At 39.7% G+C, this 17,455-nt stretch overlaps 8 protein-coding genes across 8 annotated transcripts; 3 read left to right on the top strand and 5 right to left on the bottom strand. All coding sequences in view use genetic code 12, as the record gives it.

The window, feature by feature from the left end:
• Nucleotides 1-849: 849 nt before the first annotated feature.
• RJT20DRAFT_129292 (uncharacterized protein) lies at nucleotides 850-3,783 on the top strand. The gene has a single exon (XM_064917465.1). The coding sequence runs from the start codon at nucleotides 921-923 to the stop codon at nucleotides 3,579-3,581; it is 2,661 nt and encodes an 886-aa protein (XP_064773990.1). The 5' UTR covers nucleotides 850-920; the 3' UTR covers nucleotides 3,582-3,783.
• Nucleotides 3,784-3,814: 31 nt separating this feature from the next.
• RJT20DRAFT_51643 (uncharacterized protein) lies at nucleotides 3,815-5,137 on the top strand. Its single transcript, XM_064920465.1, has one exon. It carries the CDS (start codon nucleotides 4,286-4,288, stop codon nucleotides 4,970-4,972), a length of 687 nt encoding a protein of 228 aa, XP_064773989.1. The 5' UTR covers nucleotides 3,815-4,285; the 3' UTR covers nucleotides 4,973-5,137.
• Nucleotide 5,138: 1 nt separating this feature from the next.
• Nucleotides 5,139-6,519, bottom strand: RJT20DRAFT_51668 (uncharacterized protein). The gene has a single exon (XM_064920468.1). It carries the CDS (start codon nucleotides 6,144-6,146, stop codon nucleotides 5,472-5,474), a length of 675 nt encoding a protein of 224 aa, XP_064773988.1. The 5' UTR covers nucleotides 6,147-6,519; the 3' UTR covers nucleotides 5,139-5,471.
• A 1,360-nt stretch (nucleotides 6,520-7,879) lies between these two features.
• On the bottom strand, nucleotides 7,880-10,248 carry RJT20DRAFT_129289 (uncharacterized protein). The gene has a single exon (XM_064917464.1). The coding sequence runs from the start codon at nucleotides 9,992-9,994 to the stop codon at nucleotides 8,177-8,179; it is 1,818 nt and encodes a 605-aa protein (XP_064773987.1). The 5' UTR covers nucleotides 9,995-10,248; the 3' UTR covers nucleotides 7,880-8,176.
• Nucleotides 10,249-10,989: 741 nt separating this feature from the next.
• On the bottom strand, nucleotides 10,990-11,509 carry RJT20DRAFT_129287 (uncharacterized protein). The gene has a single exon (XM_064917463.1). The coding sequence runs from the start codon at nucleotides 11,286-11,288 to the stop codon at nucleotides 11,022-11,024; it is 267 nt and encodes an 88-aa protein (XP_064773986.1). The 5' UTR covers nucleotides 11,289-11,509; the 3' UTR covers nucleotides 10,990-11,021.
• Nucleotides 11,510-11,787: 278 nt separating this feature from the next.
• On the bottom strand, nucleotides 11,788-13,100 carry RJT20DRAFT_129286 (uncharacterized protein). Its single transcript, XM_064917462.1, has one exon. It carries the CDS (start codon nucleotides 13,035-13,037, stop codon nucleotides 12,006-12,008), a length of 1,032 nt encoding a protein of 343 aa, XP_064773985.1. The 5' UTR covers nucleotides 13,038-13,100; the 3' UTR covers nucleotides 11,788-12,005.
• A 38-nt stretch (nucleotides 13,101-13,138) lies between these two features.
• On the top strand, nucleotides 13,139-15,946 carry RJT20DRAFT_51628 (uncharacterized protein). The gene has a single exon (XM_064920463.1). The coding sequence runs from the start codon at nucleotides 13,335-13,337 to the stop codon at nucleotides 15,855-15,857; it is 2,523 nt and encodes an 840-aa protein (XP_064773984.1). The 5' UTR covers nucleotides 13,139-13,334; the 3' UTR covers nucleotides 15,858-15,946.
• Nucleotides 15,947-17,455, bottom strand: RJT20DRAFT_51633 (uncharacterized protein). Its single transcript, XM_064920464.1, has 2 exons — nucleotides 17,208-17,455; nucleotides 15,947-17,080 (listed from the first exon to the last, which is right to left on the bottom strand). Exons 1-2 carry the CDS (start codon nucleotides 17,234-17,236, stop codon nucleotides 16,036-16,038), a joined length of 1,074 nt encoding a protein of 357 aa, XP_064773983.1. The 5' UTR covers nucleotides 17,237-17,455; the 3' UTR covers nucleotides 15,947-16,035.

Raw genomic sequence — 17,455 nt, 5'->3', positions numbered from 1 at the left:
CTACCAACACGGTGAAAGGCGCATTATCCGGCCTCAGCCAGCGTTTAATTAATCCCAGCACTGTGATAGAACACTCATTGGCGATGATGTGGAATTTTAGCGCTGTTTTCGCCGTTTTCGTCATGCTGGTCATGGCGTCTCCGGTGGCTCGGGTACAAGTCACAACTGCATCTACAGAAACGGACTTGCCCATTGAGACCCCGTCTACAATAATAGATATACTCTCGTCACAAGTACAATACTCGTATTTCTTGCGACAGGTCCAAAGAAGAGGCCTAATACCCTATATTAACCAGCTTGAGAATGTGACGTTGCTTGCGCCAATCAACCTGGCGTTCTCACGAGCCTTAAATTACGACTTTGATAATGACGATTTGCTAAGGTACATAGTCGACCAGCGATTTCGAGTGGGGTACCTTGGCAGGAAGGAAGCAGTTTTTAAAACTCTTTACAAAACTCTGCCAACGACATACTATCAGATTAGTGTCTCGCCTGATTTCGAGTCTTTGGAATACGTCGTAGACGATGTTTCTTCTATAGTGGACCCGGATGTCTACGCAAAGCACCAGCACTCGTTTATTCAAGGAATCGAGCATTTGTTGCCATTAAAACCGACTCTTTGCGAGGTTCTAATGGATGAAAAGACTGTGGAACTTAATGGGTTCAAGATAGGAACAGTGAAAAAAATGGTGAAGCTGTTGTTTGCAGACAGCGAAGACGACGACGATGATGATGACGATGATGATGATGACGATGATGATGACGAAGATGAAGGCGACGGCGATGACGATGACGATGGTGGAGATGATGGGGAAGAAGATGTGGAGTACAGTGAAGGAGATGGTGACTTCGATGACGAGAAGTTAATAGAAGCACTACTAGATGATAGTCTTGAAGACATAGAAAAAATACATAAGGGGATGGTGTTAGAGGACGATGATGCTGCAGCATATAATAGGAGAGTGAATGCTAATAAGAAAAAAAACTCTAGGCACCACACCAAAGGGAAAAGCGACAAGAAGAAAAGGAAAAAGAAGCCTAAAAAGAAACGGAAAAAGGGAAAAGACAAAAAGAAGAAGGAGAAGCCAATAAGACTCCCTCTTTCATGCGAAGAGTTCCTTGGAGGATACAAAACTATTTTTGTGCCTGATGATGATTATATGGAGCAATCTCTTCTGAAAATAGACTTGCGCTACTACTTGGCAACATACCATTCCCTATACAATCCTAAGTTTACGACGACGGAAGAGGCATTTCAAGAGGTTAGGACAGATATATACGTCCTTCTTCTGGACTTATTAATCAATGGTGTTGTAGCAGGCACCAATGGTACAGACTCTAAGGATGGATACCGAAGTATTAGCAAGCACATCAAGTACAATGTCGGCATAGACGAAGAAACAGGTAAGATCCATTTAAATAACAAGATATTCAGCTCTACGTCAGTGGTCTTGGCGGATGGGGCTATTCATGTCTTCAGCCCTCAAAAGCAAAGTAACTTTTTTACAGCATTAAAAGTCCCGACCGTTGAAATGATACCCAGAAAGGCGTTGTATGCCATGCATTTTTCAAACTTAGTCAAAGAAATTACCTTCAGATCGTTGGAATATCTTATAGATGGAACTACATCTAACCAGACGATATTTTTGGAGTCAGCGCAAAGGGATGATATAGCTGATGATGACGTAGCTCCATTTTCTACTTCGTCATTCAGTTCTAAGCAGGGTCTTTTGTACCAATTTGCAGATGGGGCCATCGATATCGATTCGCATATCAAAGACAATAATTCTGTGTACCGGTTGCTAGATTCAAAGCTCTGTTCAAAGAAGAAGATTGGTGGATGCTTTAAATTGAAGGTTTCTGCTTCTTTAGAAGGTCAAGAAGTGAAACGAACCATCAATGACGAGGTTAATATTATTTCGTCAGCAGAGCAGATCGGAAACGGAACCTTCGCCTACATTACCGATAAAGATGTGGATACGCCTTCGAACTTCAAACATTCTTTGGGTGAGTTGATATCGAATGGTGCTATACCCAGGCATTTGGATCATATTGAGATAGACAAGAAGAGCTGTCTCAGTACGCTAGGATATTTGAATGAATACAATTTATTCTCGCTTCCAGACAATAGTAAGGGTTATTCCGTGTTTTTGCCATGTGGAACCTCTAGTATTAATACAAAAAATATCAGAAAAGATCTAACTTACTATCCGTCCAACAAGTCTAAGGGTGCCTGGAAAAATCTTGGCTTAATTTTAAACTATCTCGAAGGTAATCCGGCACTCTTCAAGGAGATATTGAAAGGAATGTTCATAGAAAGCACTATATACTCTAACTTTGGGTTGTCGGACGATGAGAAGGAAATTTATTCGGATAATATGAATGGCGATTTGGTGAAAGTGGAAAGCTTTAAATTGGATAGTCATTCGGATAATATCATTGGTTTGAACGAAACGCAATTGTCAATGTCTTTAAATTCTGATATACTCTTTAGTCAAGGTGCCATCCACATCATCGATCAAATACTCTTGCCGGAAGGTTTCGGTATTCCTTTTGCGGACTTGCTTAAAACCACATCAGATCCAAACTACCCAAAGCACTCGTTCGTGGATTTGCTTGGAGCTCACCCTAAGTTAAAGAAGGCGCTAGGTCTCGTTGAGGATAAGGGAACTTTTCACCATGAGTTTTCCTTGTTAGTTCCCAGCTATGAGTCAATGGCAGACTTTAATATTACTGATGCTTTCCCAAAGTTGCTTGATTTCCTCGAGTTCCACTTAATTCCAAATTCCCAACTAGGAACCTTGTTAGACTGTGTAACGCGCAAAGAGCATCCACGAAACGCCACGGGGTCGAAGCAAGATTTCATTGTGAAGACAAATCTTACGAACACTGAACTCACATGTATACTGGATCCTAATACTGATAAAGTATTTTTAAAGTTACGGCCACGTCCACATCCAAATAAAGCTGAATTAGACATGAAGTCCTACAATAAGGACCATGAAGTCAGATTGATTTCACATGGTTGTACGTCACTCCATTACAGTCATAATTCAACAAACAATGTCTCGTGTATCTTTCTTTTGGAAAAGCCTTTAAATCTTAAGTGGTTGGACGATTCAAAGGAAGATAATTTCTTGCACGTTCATCTTGGATTTGTTAGCGTTGGTGTAGGCATCATCTTGGGATTGGCTATTTTTGGTGGTATCATGATTGGTGCCATTTTCTGTCTTGGTAACACGAAGAAGAGATATGATTCACCCATGAAAGATAGTGATTCTCTCTTTCCACGGAGTGAGTCCAGTTTCATGAGAGTTCTTACAGATGATGATAATACTTACTACGATCGCGGCTATGAGACAGATATCGACATACTTCGAACGGAGAGCGATCTTTTGCTTCCGATCTACGGAAAGAAGAAGAAGAAGATCAAGAGACGCGATTACGGTACTAATGCCACAACTGGCAATACAAAGAATGCTGTTACTAGTAATGGAGCTACGGCACCGCGTACCATCAAAACCAATGTGGCCAAAACGTTTAGTAGGGATAGAAACATACCTGGAGTATCGCAATTCTGATACATATAGAGAATCTGAGGAGATATCGATATAATAGTAATAATGATAATAACAACAATAGCATAGAATTTATACCTACAGATTACTAATAGAGAAATGATTAACTACGGCAGGAAGCTGCAAAATTACAGCATTGAGAATAATATCAACGACAAGTCTGGACGATACTCCAACACTCCAACACTCCAACACTCCAACACTCTCTCGGTTTAATTTTATAATATTTATTCGTAAAAAAAAACCCATTCTCACATCTCACTTTCTATCTCATGAGCTCACGATCTATACCTACTAACATTAAAATACTGTAAGCACTGTAAGCACACCTAAATTACAAGCAATTGCAAAACCCATACCACGAACTATAAACCAAGAAAAAAAAAAAGGACAACCACAAACAACAACAAAATACACCAGCAACAATAGCAACAACACATCATCTACACACCTTCACCTCCTATATCCATCATTCTCTTCATTCTCCATCAAATAACCACTAACAATTCCACTAACATAATGGGGCCTCCATACAAATATTACCATTTCCGGGTAACCCCTACCAAAACCTGTCGTAAACTGAAAAATCGATTTCAGAAGCCTTTTGGAAAGACGTGAAAGCAAGGTTTAAGACTGTTATTTAGCACTGTAGAAGAGCATATTTGGTAAGAATACCGTTACAGAAGTGCCAGTATATAACCCCCAAAATGTCGGACCAAGTACCAGTTCAGGATCAGAACAGACCACAGGAAGCAACCCCAGCATTCGCAGGTGAAGTTGGTGGAGACGCCATTGCCATAGACAACAGCTTTGAGCAGGCGCCACAACAGCAGCAGCAGCAGCAACAACAACAACAACAACAACAACAATTCCAATCACAGGATGGCCAGAATTCTGACCGAAGAGTCCAAGAAATGGAAAGAGAAGCTTCGAAATTGAGAGATCTTCACACACAATTGGATGCTAGTTCAGGAGGAGTTCCTGCTACAGATGAAGAGAAGAGAGACATTGACTCCAGATCGGTGTATATAGGAAATGTGGATTACGGTACTTCTCCGTTAGAATTGCAGCAGCACTTTTCCAGTGCTGGTGTGGTGAAAAGAGTAACTATTTTGACCAATAAATTCACTGGCCAACCAAAAGGCTTTGCTTATTTGGAGTTTAATGATGCGCAAGACGTGAACAAGGCCGTTGCCACCTTAGACGGCAGCACATTCAGAGACCGTGAGTTGAAGGTTAGTGCTAAGAGAACGAACATCCCAGGTTTGAGTTTGGAGAGAGGAAGAGGTGGTAGAGGTGGCAGAGGAGGTTTCAGAGGTGGCAGAGGAGGACGAGGAAGAGGAAGAGGAGGTAGAGGCAGCTTCAGAGGAGGACCTAGATTCACTCCGTATTAGATAAGAGCCACAGAGAAATCGAAAGAAGACGTGTACAATAGGATCATCCAATCGGATGAAATACTACCGTTGGCATTATATGTATATTAGACCATGGAAGCTAAAGTTTCTGAATAAACATAAAAGAAGTTGGGAACAGCTAGAGAGCTGTTGAACCATTTGTTTTTTAATACGAGTTTGATGTAGAATGAGTCAATTGGTGAAGTTCAGATAAACTGTCCTTCTTTTCGTGAACTGTCTTCGTGAACTGTCTTTGTGAACTGAAGGAATTCACTTAACAGTGGAATAACTTTTATTAAATTGTAATAACCTCAGATCTCTCTTTGTAATTACAATTGACTCAACTAATATGACAAATATTACAATTAAAAACCCCGGGAATGTTAATGAATGTATCATATCTTAATATTATATTATAATATACCAAATGTTAAGTTCTATACAATGAAATAATCACTGGCATCTCTAAACTTCGGGAATTCATATCTCTTTCTCTCGTTTACGACAGAGCAGCCTTTAATGCTGCTTTCTTCACATCGTATCTCTCGTTAGCAGACTTTGTCAACTCGGACATCTCATGCAAGTTGTCCTTGGCCAAACCCTCGATCACACCATCGACTTCTTTCCTGTTCAGTCCCTGTTCGAACTTGAACTTCGTATGAGTGGTCAAGATCTCAATTCTTAATCCAACTATGGCTTTTTGCTTCAATTTAAGGTAATTCTCCGGAGCATCTGAAACCTTCCAAGCGTCTTCTTTGCCAGCTTCTTGCTGGTTGGTGAGATCGTCGATCTGCTGTCTTATAAACGTAGAATCATCCAACACTTCGGCCTTTCCATAGATATGGGTACTGGCAAAATCCCAGGTGGGCACGAACTTGTGGGTTTCCTGCTTTGTTGGGTAGTAATTTGGAGTGATATACGAGTTAGTAGATTGAAATATCACCAAGACCTTATCAGCAGCCTTCAATGAAGGAATCTGATGGTTGACCCTGGCAATATGAGCGTGCAAGTACTTCTTACCTGTTTCCTTATCGATCTTCAAGAAAAAGGGGAAATGGTTTCCAATAATGCCTTCTTCTTCTGTTGAGGTGATCACTGTTGCAAGGGGATAGTTCTTGATGAGGAACTCGGCCTGTTCCCATTCCTCCTCGAGGTTAGCCTTTGGAATGTACATTGTATGAGCAGTAGATTGTAGTTCGATTTAGTCTGAATTGGATTACTACGGATTATAGAAACTTTTGTTCGATTGGAATAATACTGAACAGTGACTATAACTACGGAATATATGACTTCTAACTAGGACTTCTAGCTATGACTTAACTATGGCTTCTAACTATGAATTTCGAACTAGGAATAGGTAGCAACGGCGAAGAGACTTGAACTGAACGAGCTATAAATATGAGTCTACTCACCTCTGGTCTCTAATTGAATATATAATGAACAAGTTACTCTAAAAAGAACAAGTCAATTTAAAAAGAACAAGTCAATTCAAAAAGATCAATTGGTTTCTACTTTGGAACATATATATATAGTCTTCCTAATCGACTCCACTTTCAGATTCAACTTTTCACAGTAAATTCTTTAGAACACTGACAAGCCGACAAACAAACAAGAGAATATATAAAGACTACAAATAACGAGTATTACTCACTCACAAAAGAAGAGGAAGAAGAAAAGAAAAGGAAGAAAAGAAGAGGAACAACTCACTCACTGACTCACTACAAAGAATATAACATTCATAAGCCCTCTTATCTTTTGAAAGAATAGGAAATTGACTCCTGAGCTCAGTTATCGCACCATTACAGAATGGGGAAGAGTCAAAAACAGTAGGACCAGTGGAGTGTGAACTGTGAAACTGTGAAATTGTGAAGCCTGGCGGAAGAGCAGGTGATTCTCTGATACAATTGGGAGTCTAGGCGGCTATATGAGAGACGGCCACACTAAGACAGACCCTATCGTAGGAACAGACACTATCGTAGGCACTGACTCAGACTCTAACAGACACTGACTCTCACAGACACTGAATCTAACACAGATACCAATACTTGACTCTCTCACAGGTAACTGTCAATGCCGCAATAATAATAATAATAATAATATACTGAGACTGAGATACGAGCGAGCCACTGATAAAGAAAGTTGCAGGACCGATGATTACAAATGGAGTTTCGCGTGTCTGTAATTGGCAGTTGTTGCCGCCCTTGCAGAGGTGGGGAAGGAAGGCAGGAAGGTTCCAAACCGTTGCAGCCGCTAAGAACTGGGGAAGGAGTGAGGTGATGGAGAGGGAGTGGGAGTGGGAGAACGACAAGGACAGAGACAGGCGTCTCTGGGAATGGACTATGGAAGTCCATATTAGTGTGTAGGAAGGAAATAGGAAAGAGAGAGATAATTACATTAGGAGTGGTTCAAACAAGTGAGATTTTTATACGTTGTACTCTCTATTGTGTGCTCATTGGTGTGGTTTCACGGTTGTGCAAAGAAATGTCACACTAACCAGAGCTTTTGGCTCATGAAGTCTGGTTTCTAAGGTCTTCTGAGTACCCCAAATATGTACTACCATTCGGATTTGAGAGTAGATATCCGTTCTTGCCAAATGAAAAACATACCAGAGAGGAAACTCGGCCCGTTATCATTAAATCAATCAGAACCCCGCGTGAATGGTCTAATATGAGGTGTATTATTTTAAACATCCGCTAAAATTGCTAATCAGGTATAGGGGATTCATCTATACTACATGCTTACTTAGCTGCATCTCTAAGTAAAATAATTGAAATCATGACGTAATGACTCAATCCATACGCTTTTATGTACCAGCTTGGCCATGCATTGTTGATGGGCTCTATCTCACAAATTAATTTGCACCCAATTTAATTAATGGAAATACTAGTATTTTACCAAAACAGTTGCAGCCATTTCACTTAGTAATTTTTGATAGCTTTTAATGTTAAGCTATTCGTTGAGCACTAGAAATTGCAGCTTCACACCAGTACAAGAGCTTTTGTGAGTTACGGTAAGTGTAGGATATTAAGTTTATTTTTGATTTACAAAGAGACCCTATAGAATTCTCTAATAGATTATTTGAATGCCGAAGCAATTTTCCAAAACAACTGGAAATTAATAATGACTGGTACAAATTATGCAAAAGTTTAATTTAAAACAGGACGAGCAGCTTACCGGTTCCTGTGGTTTTTAAAAATTAATTCATTAAAACTGGACCACCGCCCATGTAGCAATAACGGCCAATACACTGCCAACGAATACAACGAAATTGACAAATAGCCACTCCAATCTTCCGATCTTGCTACCACACAACTTCAAATAGAATAAGCATGGTAAAATAATGCAAATTATGAAACAGATAGAGGCACCAAGAATGCCAATAATCTTATCAAATTCGGGAAATAGGATGGCTAAAATGACAAAAATTCCGTTGACTCCCACTCTGATGAGGAATTTAGCCAAATCTTTGAATGCTTGAGATGCCCAACTGTCGCCCGTAACATTGACGTTGAATAAAACATCTAATGTGGAAATGATTGGCTTGGCATTTAAGGGGGTCTTAGCCAAGGGGATCAAACATATCAATCCACTAATCAAAGGATAACACCAGGCAGGATATCCTGGAGTTAAAAGGAGGGTATTGGTGATCTCGTTACTACAATGATGGCCAAACATTAAGAACCCCAAAACTCCCATGGAGACGTCGGTAATCATGGTAATGCTGTAGGTGTACCCCAATGTCTTCTCAAATTTGTATGGATGTCTCATATCACTCTTCAAGTTAGGAAAGATCGCATGTCCTCCAAACGGAGCCATCAAGATTCCAATAGCCAATAAAAGGTCAGGAATCGATTGTGGCCACACATTGGTAGGCATAATCTGCAACAATGATCCTGGTGCATCGACTTTGAGAAACCCACAAATCATGACCAAAATCGTGATTGAAATAGTGGACAAAATCCCAAACAATGAAAAAATCGATAACACAGGCAACGGCAAGAACGTAAAAGGAGTCAATACAATGAAACTGAGGATTTTGAACCTAGTTCTAGTCCAAACTTCGTCGTCACCTAATAATCCATACAAGGAATCGCTAAACAATACGATAAGAGCCACTCCGGCTCCCAAAAGGTCTATAGAGAACAACAAAGAAATCAATAACTTTGCGGTTGACCCGTATGCTGCGTAGCCTAAATCAGCGTATGTCATTATGGTGCTATCTGTGTCCATTGCTTTGGACAAGAGACCAGCAGACCAATACGTTGCAAATCCACAGATGACCAAGATAGGAAGGCCTAGATACCAACCTGCCTTCAAGATTCCTACCGGCAAAGCCAATAAGCCTACACCAATAAGAACGTTAATGGAATTGAAGATTGTTTGAGGTGCTGTGGACTGACCTGCTAACACGGTTACTACATTCCCATCCTTGTCTTCAATCTTCTTCAAATTAATGTGTGATGCTGTTGTGATCATGGAGAGTCCAGACCTGATGCTGCTGAACGACGGTGAAGGATATACTCTCTTTCTGTTGATAGGAATTCCTCCTGCTGTATAAGTGGAATTATGTCTTGATCTTGACTCGTTCAATGCACTGAGGATATCATCATGGAAGAAGACCTCGTTGTTTGGCGAGATGTTGTTATCTAATTCGTTAGCATTATTCATGAATAATTGGTTTCTATTGGAAATATCATGGATTACCACGCTGAGTCTTTCTCCATGCGATGAAGGAACCATAAGCTCTGGATCGAAGAGCTCGTCTTCAACTACATTATCAGTTCCCGGATAGGCGCCGGAGCTGCTGACGAAGAACGACCTTTGCTTGTGGAAGTCATTGTCGATTTTGGTAGCAGCAAACGATTGGGCTCTTGTGAACGAACTGGCGAAGTTATGAAGCGAGTTGGGGCCCTTGAATGAGCCGATAGGGGCATCAAGAAAGGTATGAGATGGACGTCTAGTCGCTATCAACGAGCTGTACTCGTCGACGTTATCGTCATCATCGGAGATTGCTGTGGTCATACGATTAGGTGAGAGAGAGAAGAGCCAGAATAAAAGAAGTAATTAGGCGGATAATTGGAAGTTCTATCGATATAATGAAGTGACTTTATGGAACTTATGGACAAACCAGGAACAACAAAAAGCCGAAGTATCAAAAAAAGATAACTGACAAACAACCAACAGGAAAAATGAAATGCAAGTACAAACCACCAACAAAGGAAGGAACGGACAAGCAAAAGAAGAACTTATGAAGTAAACGACGAAAGCAGTATAATGGAAGAATTAAAATAGAAACAATAACCAAACGATTATCGAACACGGCTGTTGGATTATTATTATTATTGTCAATAAGCTCACGTGACTACAATGGAACCAAGCTATAGGGTATATAACCAATGTAACAAGATATATAGAGTAGTTATAGTCTGTTCTAACCAACCGTATAAAGGAGTAAAGAACTCTATACAATACTTAATAGTGAAAAATTAATATATATTAATATATAAACGTATTAGTTTATGTTTGTTTGAGGTATGCGCAGAGATGGAAGAGATGGAAGGGAGCGACGATGGAAACGATGGAGATGATAATGGAAACGATGAAATTGACGATGGAGATGACGATGATGGAGCTCCGATTTACTGTTGGTAGAGAAGTTTAGAGAGAGACAATGGTTGATATGGTGGAAACGGTGGAAACGGTGAAATGCCGGTTGTAAGAGAAAGCGATGAGACAACATGTAGGGAGGGTTATGCTTTAGTTTTGGTGTATGTATGGTGTGTAAAGTGGGTAAAATATGAGCAGTTGAAGCAGATGAATTATAGAGAGTGTGGAAAGAGTGGAAAGTATAGAAAGCGTAGAAGAAAGCGTAGACGAAAACGTAGAAGAAAGTGTAGGGCCAAATTACGTAGACCACTTGGAATAGCCTAGTTTCTGCTATATCTGTATGCGCAAACATTTGCTTTATACTACTCAATGGTATATGTTTACTAACATTACTTCTTAATACATAACCCATCATACAAAACTCCATACAAAATATACAACATCACAAGTGCAATAAAAAACATCCCACCGCAGTAACGAAATAATATATTCTTTTATGAAAGAACATGAAGAAGGACAAGCAGAAAAGAATACAGTACATTGATGGAAAAAGATGCCCGTATCTCAGCATACACCTTCCAACCCCATTTATTCCGATAACTAACCAAGCAAGCAAGCTGCTGCTGCTCATTGATCCGATAGCAACGCCTATCTTATCACTGCAACTCTTTAACTTCCCCCTCTCGCACCATCTCCACCTTCTAATCATTGCATCCACACGCTCGTCGAGACCCGCGATGGCTTAAATTGCTAATTATCGTTATCATGAAAGATAAACAAATATTTTTACGACGCGAGGAAAATGCCGTTTTGGGACAAGATTGCGGGTAGAGGTGAAGAGATGGTTTTAACGTGATGGGTTGAAGGTGGGGCGAGGTGGAATGGGCTGAAGTGGTACCAGTTAATGTTGCTGTTGGTTATGGTTGTTGGATTGTACCTCAGTCTAGGAAAAATGGCTCTAAATATAATAAATTATACCTCACTGGAATACTAAATTATACAGTTTTCCTCGGCCTGCTGAAAACAGTGGAAGCGCCGAGTTTCGCAGTTGATCTCATCGGTGTCAGTTGCCGCGTAGGAAAAAGATCCGTAATTTTGCACCTTTTGAGTTTTTGCAGTTAAAAATGGTGAATACACTAGTGGTTTAGGATAGGACAATATAGCAAGACTTTTGCAGTCTGTATTGGAAGTCAAGAAGATATCAGGTTCAGGAGATGGAAATCTTAGATGACTAGAAATTTATTGCTTACATTTATCGTATGCATTTTGTCGTCTCATACGCCCATTTGATCACAAGAAAGAGCTTACACCCTCTAAAGTCTAAACACTTTTATTCTCTATAAGTTCCTTAATTTCTCTATTCAATCTTGCTTACTATGGTATCCTATTTACAATTTAGTGACCTTTCCTCATTGTCCTACTTTTTCTATTTTAAAACCTTCATCAAGTCGTCCGCGCTTAAGTTATTCTTAAATGTGGCTCGGTCAGAGAACAAGTCTAGCTTCTTGGCTGTCGCCAGCTTGGCTTCAACTTGTAGGAACATGTCCAAGTTCTTATCCAATCGATGATGAGGATCGCAATACGCTAATGCTGCCATAAGGGTAAAGTATGCATCATTGGCAGCATTGTGGAGATTGCCGTGGGGCAAGTTGACCTCTCGAAGCACCCCACGGAGTGTTCCACCTCGTGATCTGGAGATACCATGTAATCTGAAGGTATCGACTATTTTCACATCAGACCTTATTTCCACACCTATGCTCCTGATCCACTTAATGTCACCCTCGATATGATGCCCCACGAGCACCCCATCTCTATCATTCACGTATTTGCTAATAATGGCCAGAACAAACTTCTCGGCCTCATCCTTGGGCATAACGTAGGATGTTCCTCCCATATATCTATCCTTTTTGTCTGGAACGTATCTGCCATTGACCAAACGCAAGTTTTCTTTAATAATGATGTGGAATGGTTTTATGACTGGAAGTACTGATCCCTCCAGTACTTCTGGATCGTACACAACTACTCCGATTTCAGTAACCTTTCCCAAACTACGTTCGTAAGCCTCTACGTCTATGGCAACCAAAGGTTTATCTCGAAGGAATATGAGTTCCATTGCTTGTTTCAACTTGGTCAATGACTGTTTTTCCTTGTCTTCTTCAAACCTGAAATGATTGCTGCAAAGGTACGCGTCAAGTATTTTCAGTCGATTCCCAGATTGTGCGTCCTGAAGAGTTTTTAATTTACGCTTCAATTCCTCTATCTGTTGTAATCTCTTGCTATCATCTTGTATGTTCTCAGTGGCTGCAACAACGGTTTCTTTCACAATTTCTGCGCTCGTAGGTATGGCATTTCCATTGGCTATTGTTTCTCTTCCCACTGTAGAAAATAACCTAAATGCCGATTGTATCAAAATTGGAGCTCTAACAGGATTTTTCCCCAACCGTACAATGAACATCATTCACCCTATCTTACTCTTAAGTTTGCTATCTTCCTTTTTGCAGACACTTAAAAGACGTCTTGTTGAAAAATGAATCAATGTGAAAATTAAACTTTAGACCCTTCGCTTACGTCATACAACAGAAATACATCAAAGTACGACATTTTTTGCATAGAAATAATTGTGCATAGTTAATAATTTGCAGCGGCGACATTTTTAACGTCTTTAGTGCTCTTTGCTTTAATTGTAGATGATTAATGAGTTTCTTTCTTGTGAATTATAAGTTGTGTTTGTTAGAAGAGATAGTATGGTATTGATATGGCGTCGCAGGTAGTAGACTGGGATGCGACTATAACTGTGTTGAAGTCAGAACCTTCATTGGAACAATTGAACGATATTGTTCTGGCATTCATTGTCGCTGAAAAACCTCCAGTTCTTGCAGTAATTACTACTTTATTGAACTATACAGTTCCGCAGACTTACACTTCTTTGCCACAGAAAACACAGAAAAACATATCAAGAGCCTTCCAGTCATTGATTGGGCTTGGTAACTTGTATCTTAAGATCTCATTACTAAAAAATCAGTCGAATAATGATGAAAAGAAACTTCTTTCAATCTATTTGAAGCTACTCTCACTGGTCTTCAATGAAGATTTAATTCCCAGCATTATACGACCAGGCACCAAGCTTATAGAAGTGAAAGAAACTGACAAGTTGCTCTTCAAGGGAAAAGTGTTTGCAACTATTAATGAAATCTATGTTAAATCGGGAGTAGAAATAGAGAATAAGGATTTCTCCTCATCCAACTCCTACGCAGCATTCTTGAACTTATCTTTGCTCCAATTACATCGTAATGGAATTGATTTGGTTCACATCAACATATTTCTCTCGTCAATATTGAATTTCAATACTTCTGGAGTGTTTCAGTACTTCGACTTGCTCTTTGATCCTGACAACTGGACCTACTTCTTGGAATCTTTCTATTTGATGAAGAAGTTTCAAAAAAAAGAGATTATTTCGAGGCTCTTTACCCAATTCATAAATAAGAATGTCCTAGCAAGAGAATCATCTGAAGAAAAATTATTGGCGCTATTCCATATCTTGGAGTTTTCCTCTGACACTTTCGATGAGAACATCGTAGAGAAAGTAATCTCATCGTTGAACTTCAAGTTGAACACACTCGTATCGTTGATTTTGACAAAAACGCCAGAAGAAAAACTCAATTCATTGATAATAAAGATCCTAGAGAAGTGGTCAGACGAAAATATTATGAAAACTGAGTCTATAGTACTTCAAGAATACAGAACACATTTTGCAATGCATTTGCTCTACCAAAAACGCAACACAAGGTTTCTAGAAGATCTCATGGGAAATAAAATCTTCTTGGATGCGATCTCCAATAGGCTCCAATCATTCTCGGATAGCGTGAAGTCTTTAGGAGTGATTTTGGCTGATAAAGTCTGCGAGTTTAATGGAAAACCAAAGATATTCAATTTGGATGGTATTCAAATGTTCTCGCATCTAATCGAAGACGATACCTACGTGGATATCAAGAGCTCGTCTATTCTTCTTGGGGATGCTTGGAAGACTGTGAAGCAACCAATGGTGGAGGAACCGCCGGAACTAGCATCTGAGGTTATGTCGTCATATAAAGGGAAAGTTATAGATTCTGACGACGAATCTGAAGATGAATCTGATGGTGATGATCCCTCCTTGCCAGCAAATAAGAATGTTGCTGATCCTCTATATATTAAGGATCTTTTAGAATATATCACTGTGGACACGAAGAAACCTCAGGCTTATGAAATGAGACGAAAAGCTCTCAAAATCGGTCCAACCTTAATTCGACAGAAGTTTAGTTTTGGTTCAGAGGTACAGTTTTACTCTGAAGACTTAGCAACAAACTTGGTCGGCATGACAAACTACTTTGATGACAAGGACTTTGAAAGCTCAAAACTTAATTGTCTTATTTCAGTCATCGTTGGTAATCCCAAAGTGACCCATCACATGTGTAAACTTTTATTAACAGGAGATTATTCTTTACAACAGAGGATGTGCATCTTGTCGTCCTTTTCGTTGGCAGCAAGAGAGCTTAGGGGATTTAAAGATGAAGCTGTTATTTCTTCATATGAAACCAAAAGTTTTCCTTCGAAAAGACTCCCAGATAATTTGCATTTAAAATATCTATCTTTAGAAGATAGAGCAAGCCCGGTCAGCAGCATAGAACGTTCCATTCAAGATGGTCTAATGGCTGAGGCCTCAAATGAAGCACTGGATAAGATTGTGGGAGGAAAGGTTCTTCGAATCTCAAGCAAGTTTAAGAGAAACCGAGAATCGGTACTTTCCTTAGAAAAGCCCAAATTTGGCGATTTTTATCGTATTATTGGAAAGCAATTCTTCTTTCCTTTGATCAATGTGTGGTATGAAACAGGTGAGATCGATATTGGTCACTATACTACGGTATTTATGGGTCATTACATTCAGACTCTTTCTCTCCTCTTGCACTGTGCCTATCCTTCGGCATCGAACTTGCGTGACATGATAAAGGAATTCTACCTGTTGGTAGTGCCTCTTTTGAAGAGAATAAATAATGATGAACTCCAAATTATTGAAAGTGCAGTAACGGGGTTCCTCTTGATTTTCGACATTGTAGATGAACAGTATTTGATTACTACTCATCTCAATGAGATTCAACAAATCCAGACTTGGTTAAGCATATCGTGGGAATCCATAATCGACAATAGAGTGAAAAGCATTTGTGCTGGGCTTTTATTACGGATTTCGACTGTCTCTGAAGCTTACGAAAGAACAATCTTGGATCAAGTGAATAGCTTATACTAATTGTAATTGTACATAGTAATGATTTATATAGGTATTCTAAATGGGGATCCAAAGCTAGGAGTACCCTTGTATGATTATTGAATTGAAAGCCATGACTATGATGATGAATTAAGTCCAAGATATGATCGTAATTTGGTGTCCGATAAAGTTTGAAAGTCTATGATCTATTGGGAAGAGACTACTGCCCCATGAAGATATATGAAGTGGCATCTAGTGCCGTGTCAACTACTACTGTGTCAGCTAAATTTGGCGTCAACCGATTTCTGGATTTGGACTTTTTCTTTGGTTTGTTTTCTTTTACAGAATCGAGACTACTTTTGCTTCCGTCCATATTCACATCCTTGACTTCTCCTCCTTCAGGATGAGGTGTTGACTCCACTGACTCTGGCTCTTCTTTAGTCTTGTCTAGAGAATAAACCAAGCGACACCGCGGGTCACAAAGCTTCATTAATACGAGCAATGTGTAATAGGCGTCATTACCGGCGTTGTGAAGGAAAGCATATGGAATATCAACGGCTATCAAAGCATTCTTTAGACTTGTTCCATTCTTTCCAGTCGTGAAGCCAAATAATGTGTGTGTATCAATAATGTCAACTTTATCAGGAAACTTAACACCCAATTGATTGAACCACTTTATATCTCCTTTAACATCATGGCCCACCAACGAGCCGCCTAATTTGCTGTTATTAGGTTCGAAATAGAAGTTAATGAGTGTTTGGATGAAACATGCAGCTTCATATTCACTCATGACGAGTGAGGTTCCACCATTGAAATTTCTGGCATGATCAGGAACGAACCGCCCGTTATGCCTTTCCAAATTCTCTCTTATCAAGATATGGATCTGAGTCGTTGAAGGCATCATCGAAAGAAATTGCACTCGCGGGTCGTAAATGGATATACCGATTTCTGTTATAAAATCTCCGTTCAATTCCCATGCTTCTACGTCTATACAGAAGAGAATGTTTTTACGGCCATAGACTTTGTGCATGCATTGTTTCAAGTAGTCTTGTTGCGGTTTATGTACTAATCTTGGATTATGGCTGAAATCAGTCTTATTAAAGTACATTTCGATGTAGTCGGATAAAAGTGGCACTATCGGCGCTTGCATCGTTTGAAGTTTCCCAACCCGTGGAAGGGTTTTCAAGTGATACTTAATACTCCACAAATAGGTCGAGGAAAGTTCCAAAGGCGCAATCACTGGTTTGGTCCTTGGAATTCTTTTACTATTATTATTACTATTAATATTGTTCTTAACCTTTGGTCTTTGTTCTTGAGCCAGAGAAGGGCTGCCATCTGAGCGGTTTTCTTTAGCACTCATTGCATGAACAAATTCTCTATTCTAATTCTTGCCTTTCATATGTTTCAACGCCTTTTACCATCCACCTGAAGTCCCATTCAAGCCATCTAAAGAACAAGATTCACTTCTTCAAATGGCTTCAAGCGTCAATTTGCAGATGTGGGCTATCTGCAGTATCATGTCAATCACGTGAATGATGTCATGTCACTAAATTAAGATGAAGAAATTTATTACTGTGGACGGTTATCGGTAAAAGAGAGTTAAGCCGTGTCAAATCATCAGAAGAACTCAACACATCGAA

Source organism: Scheffersomyces xylosifermentans (assembly GCF_036884685.1).
Source record: "Scheffersomyces xylosifermentans strain CBS 12540 chromosome Unknown RJT20scaffold_5, whole genome shotgun sequence".
In the NCBI taxonomy this organism is placed as follows: Eukaryota; Fungi; Ascomycota; class Pichiomycetes; order Serinales; family Debaryomycetaceae; genus Scheffersomyces; species Scheffersomyces xylosifermentans.
This window is presented reverse-complemented; position numbering and strand designations above follow the sequence as displayed.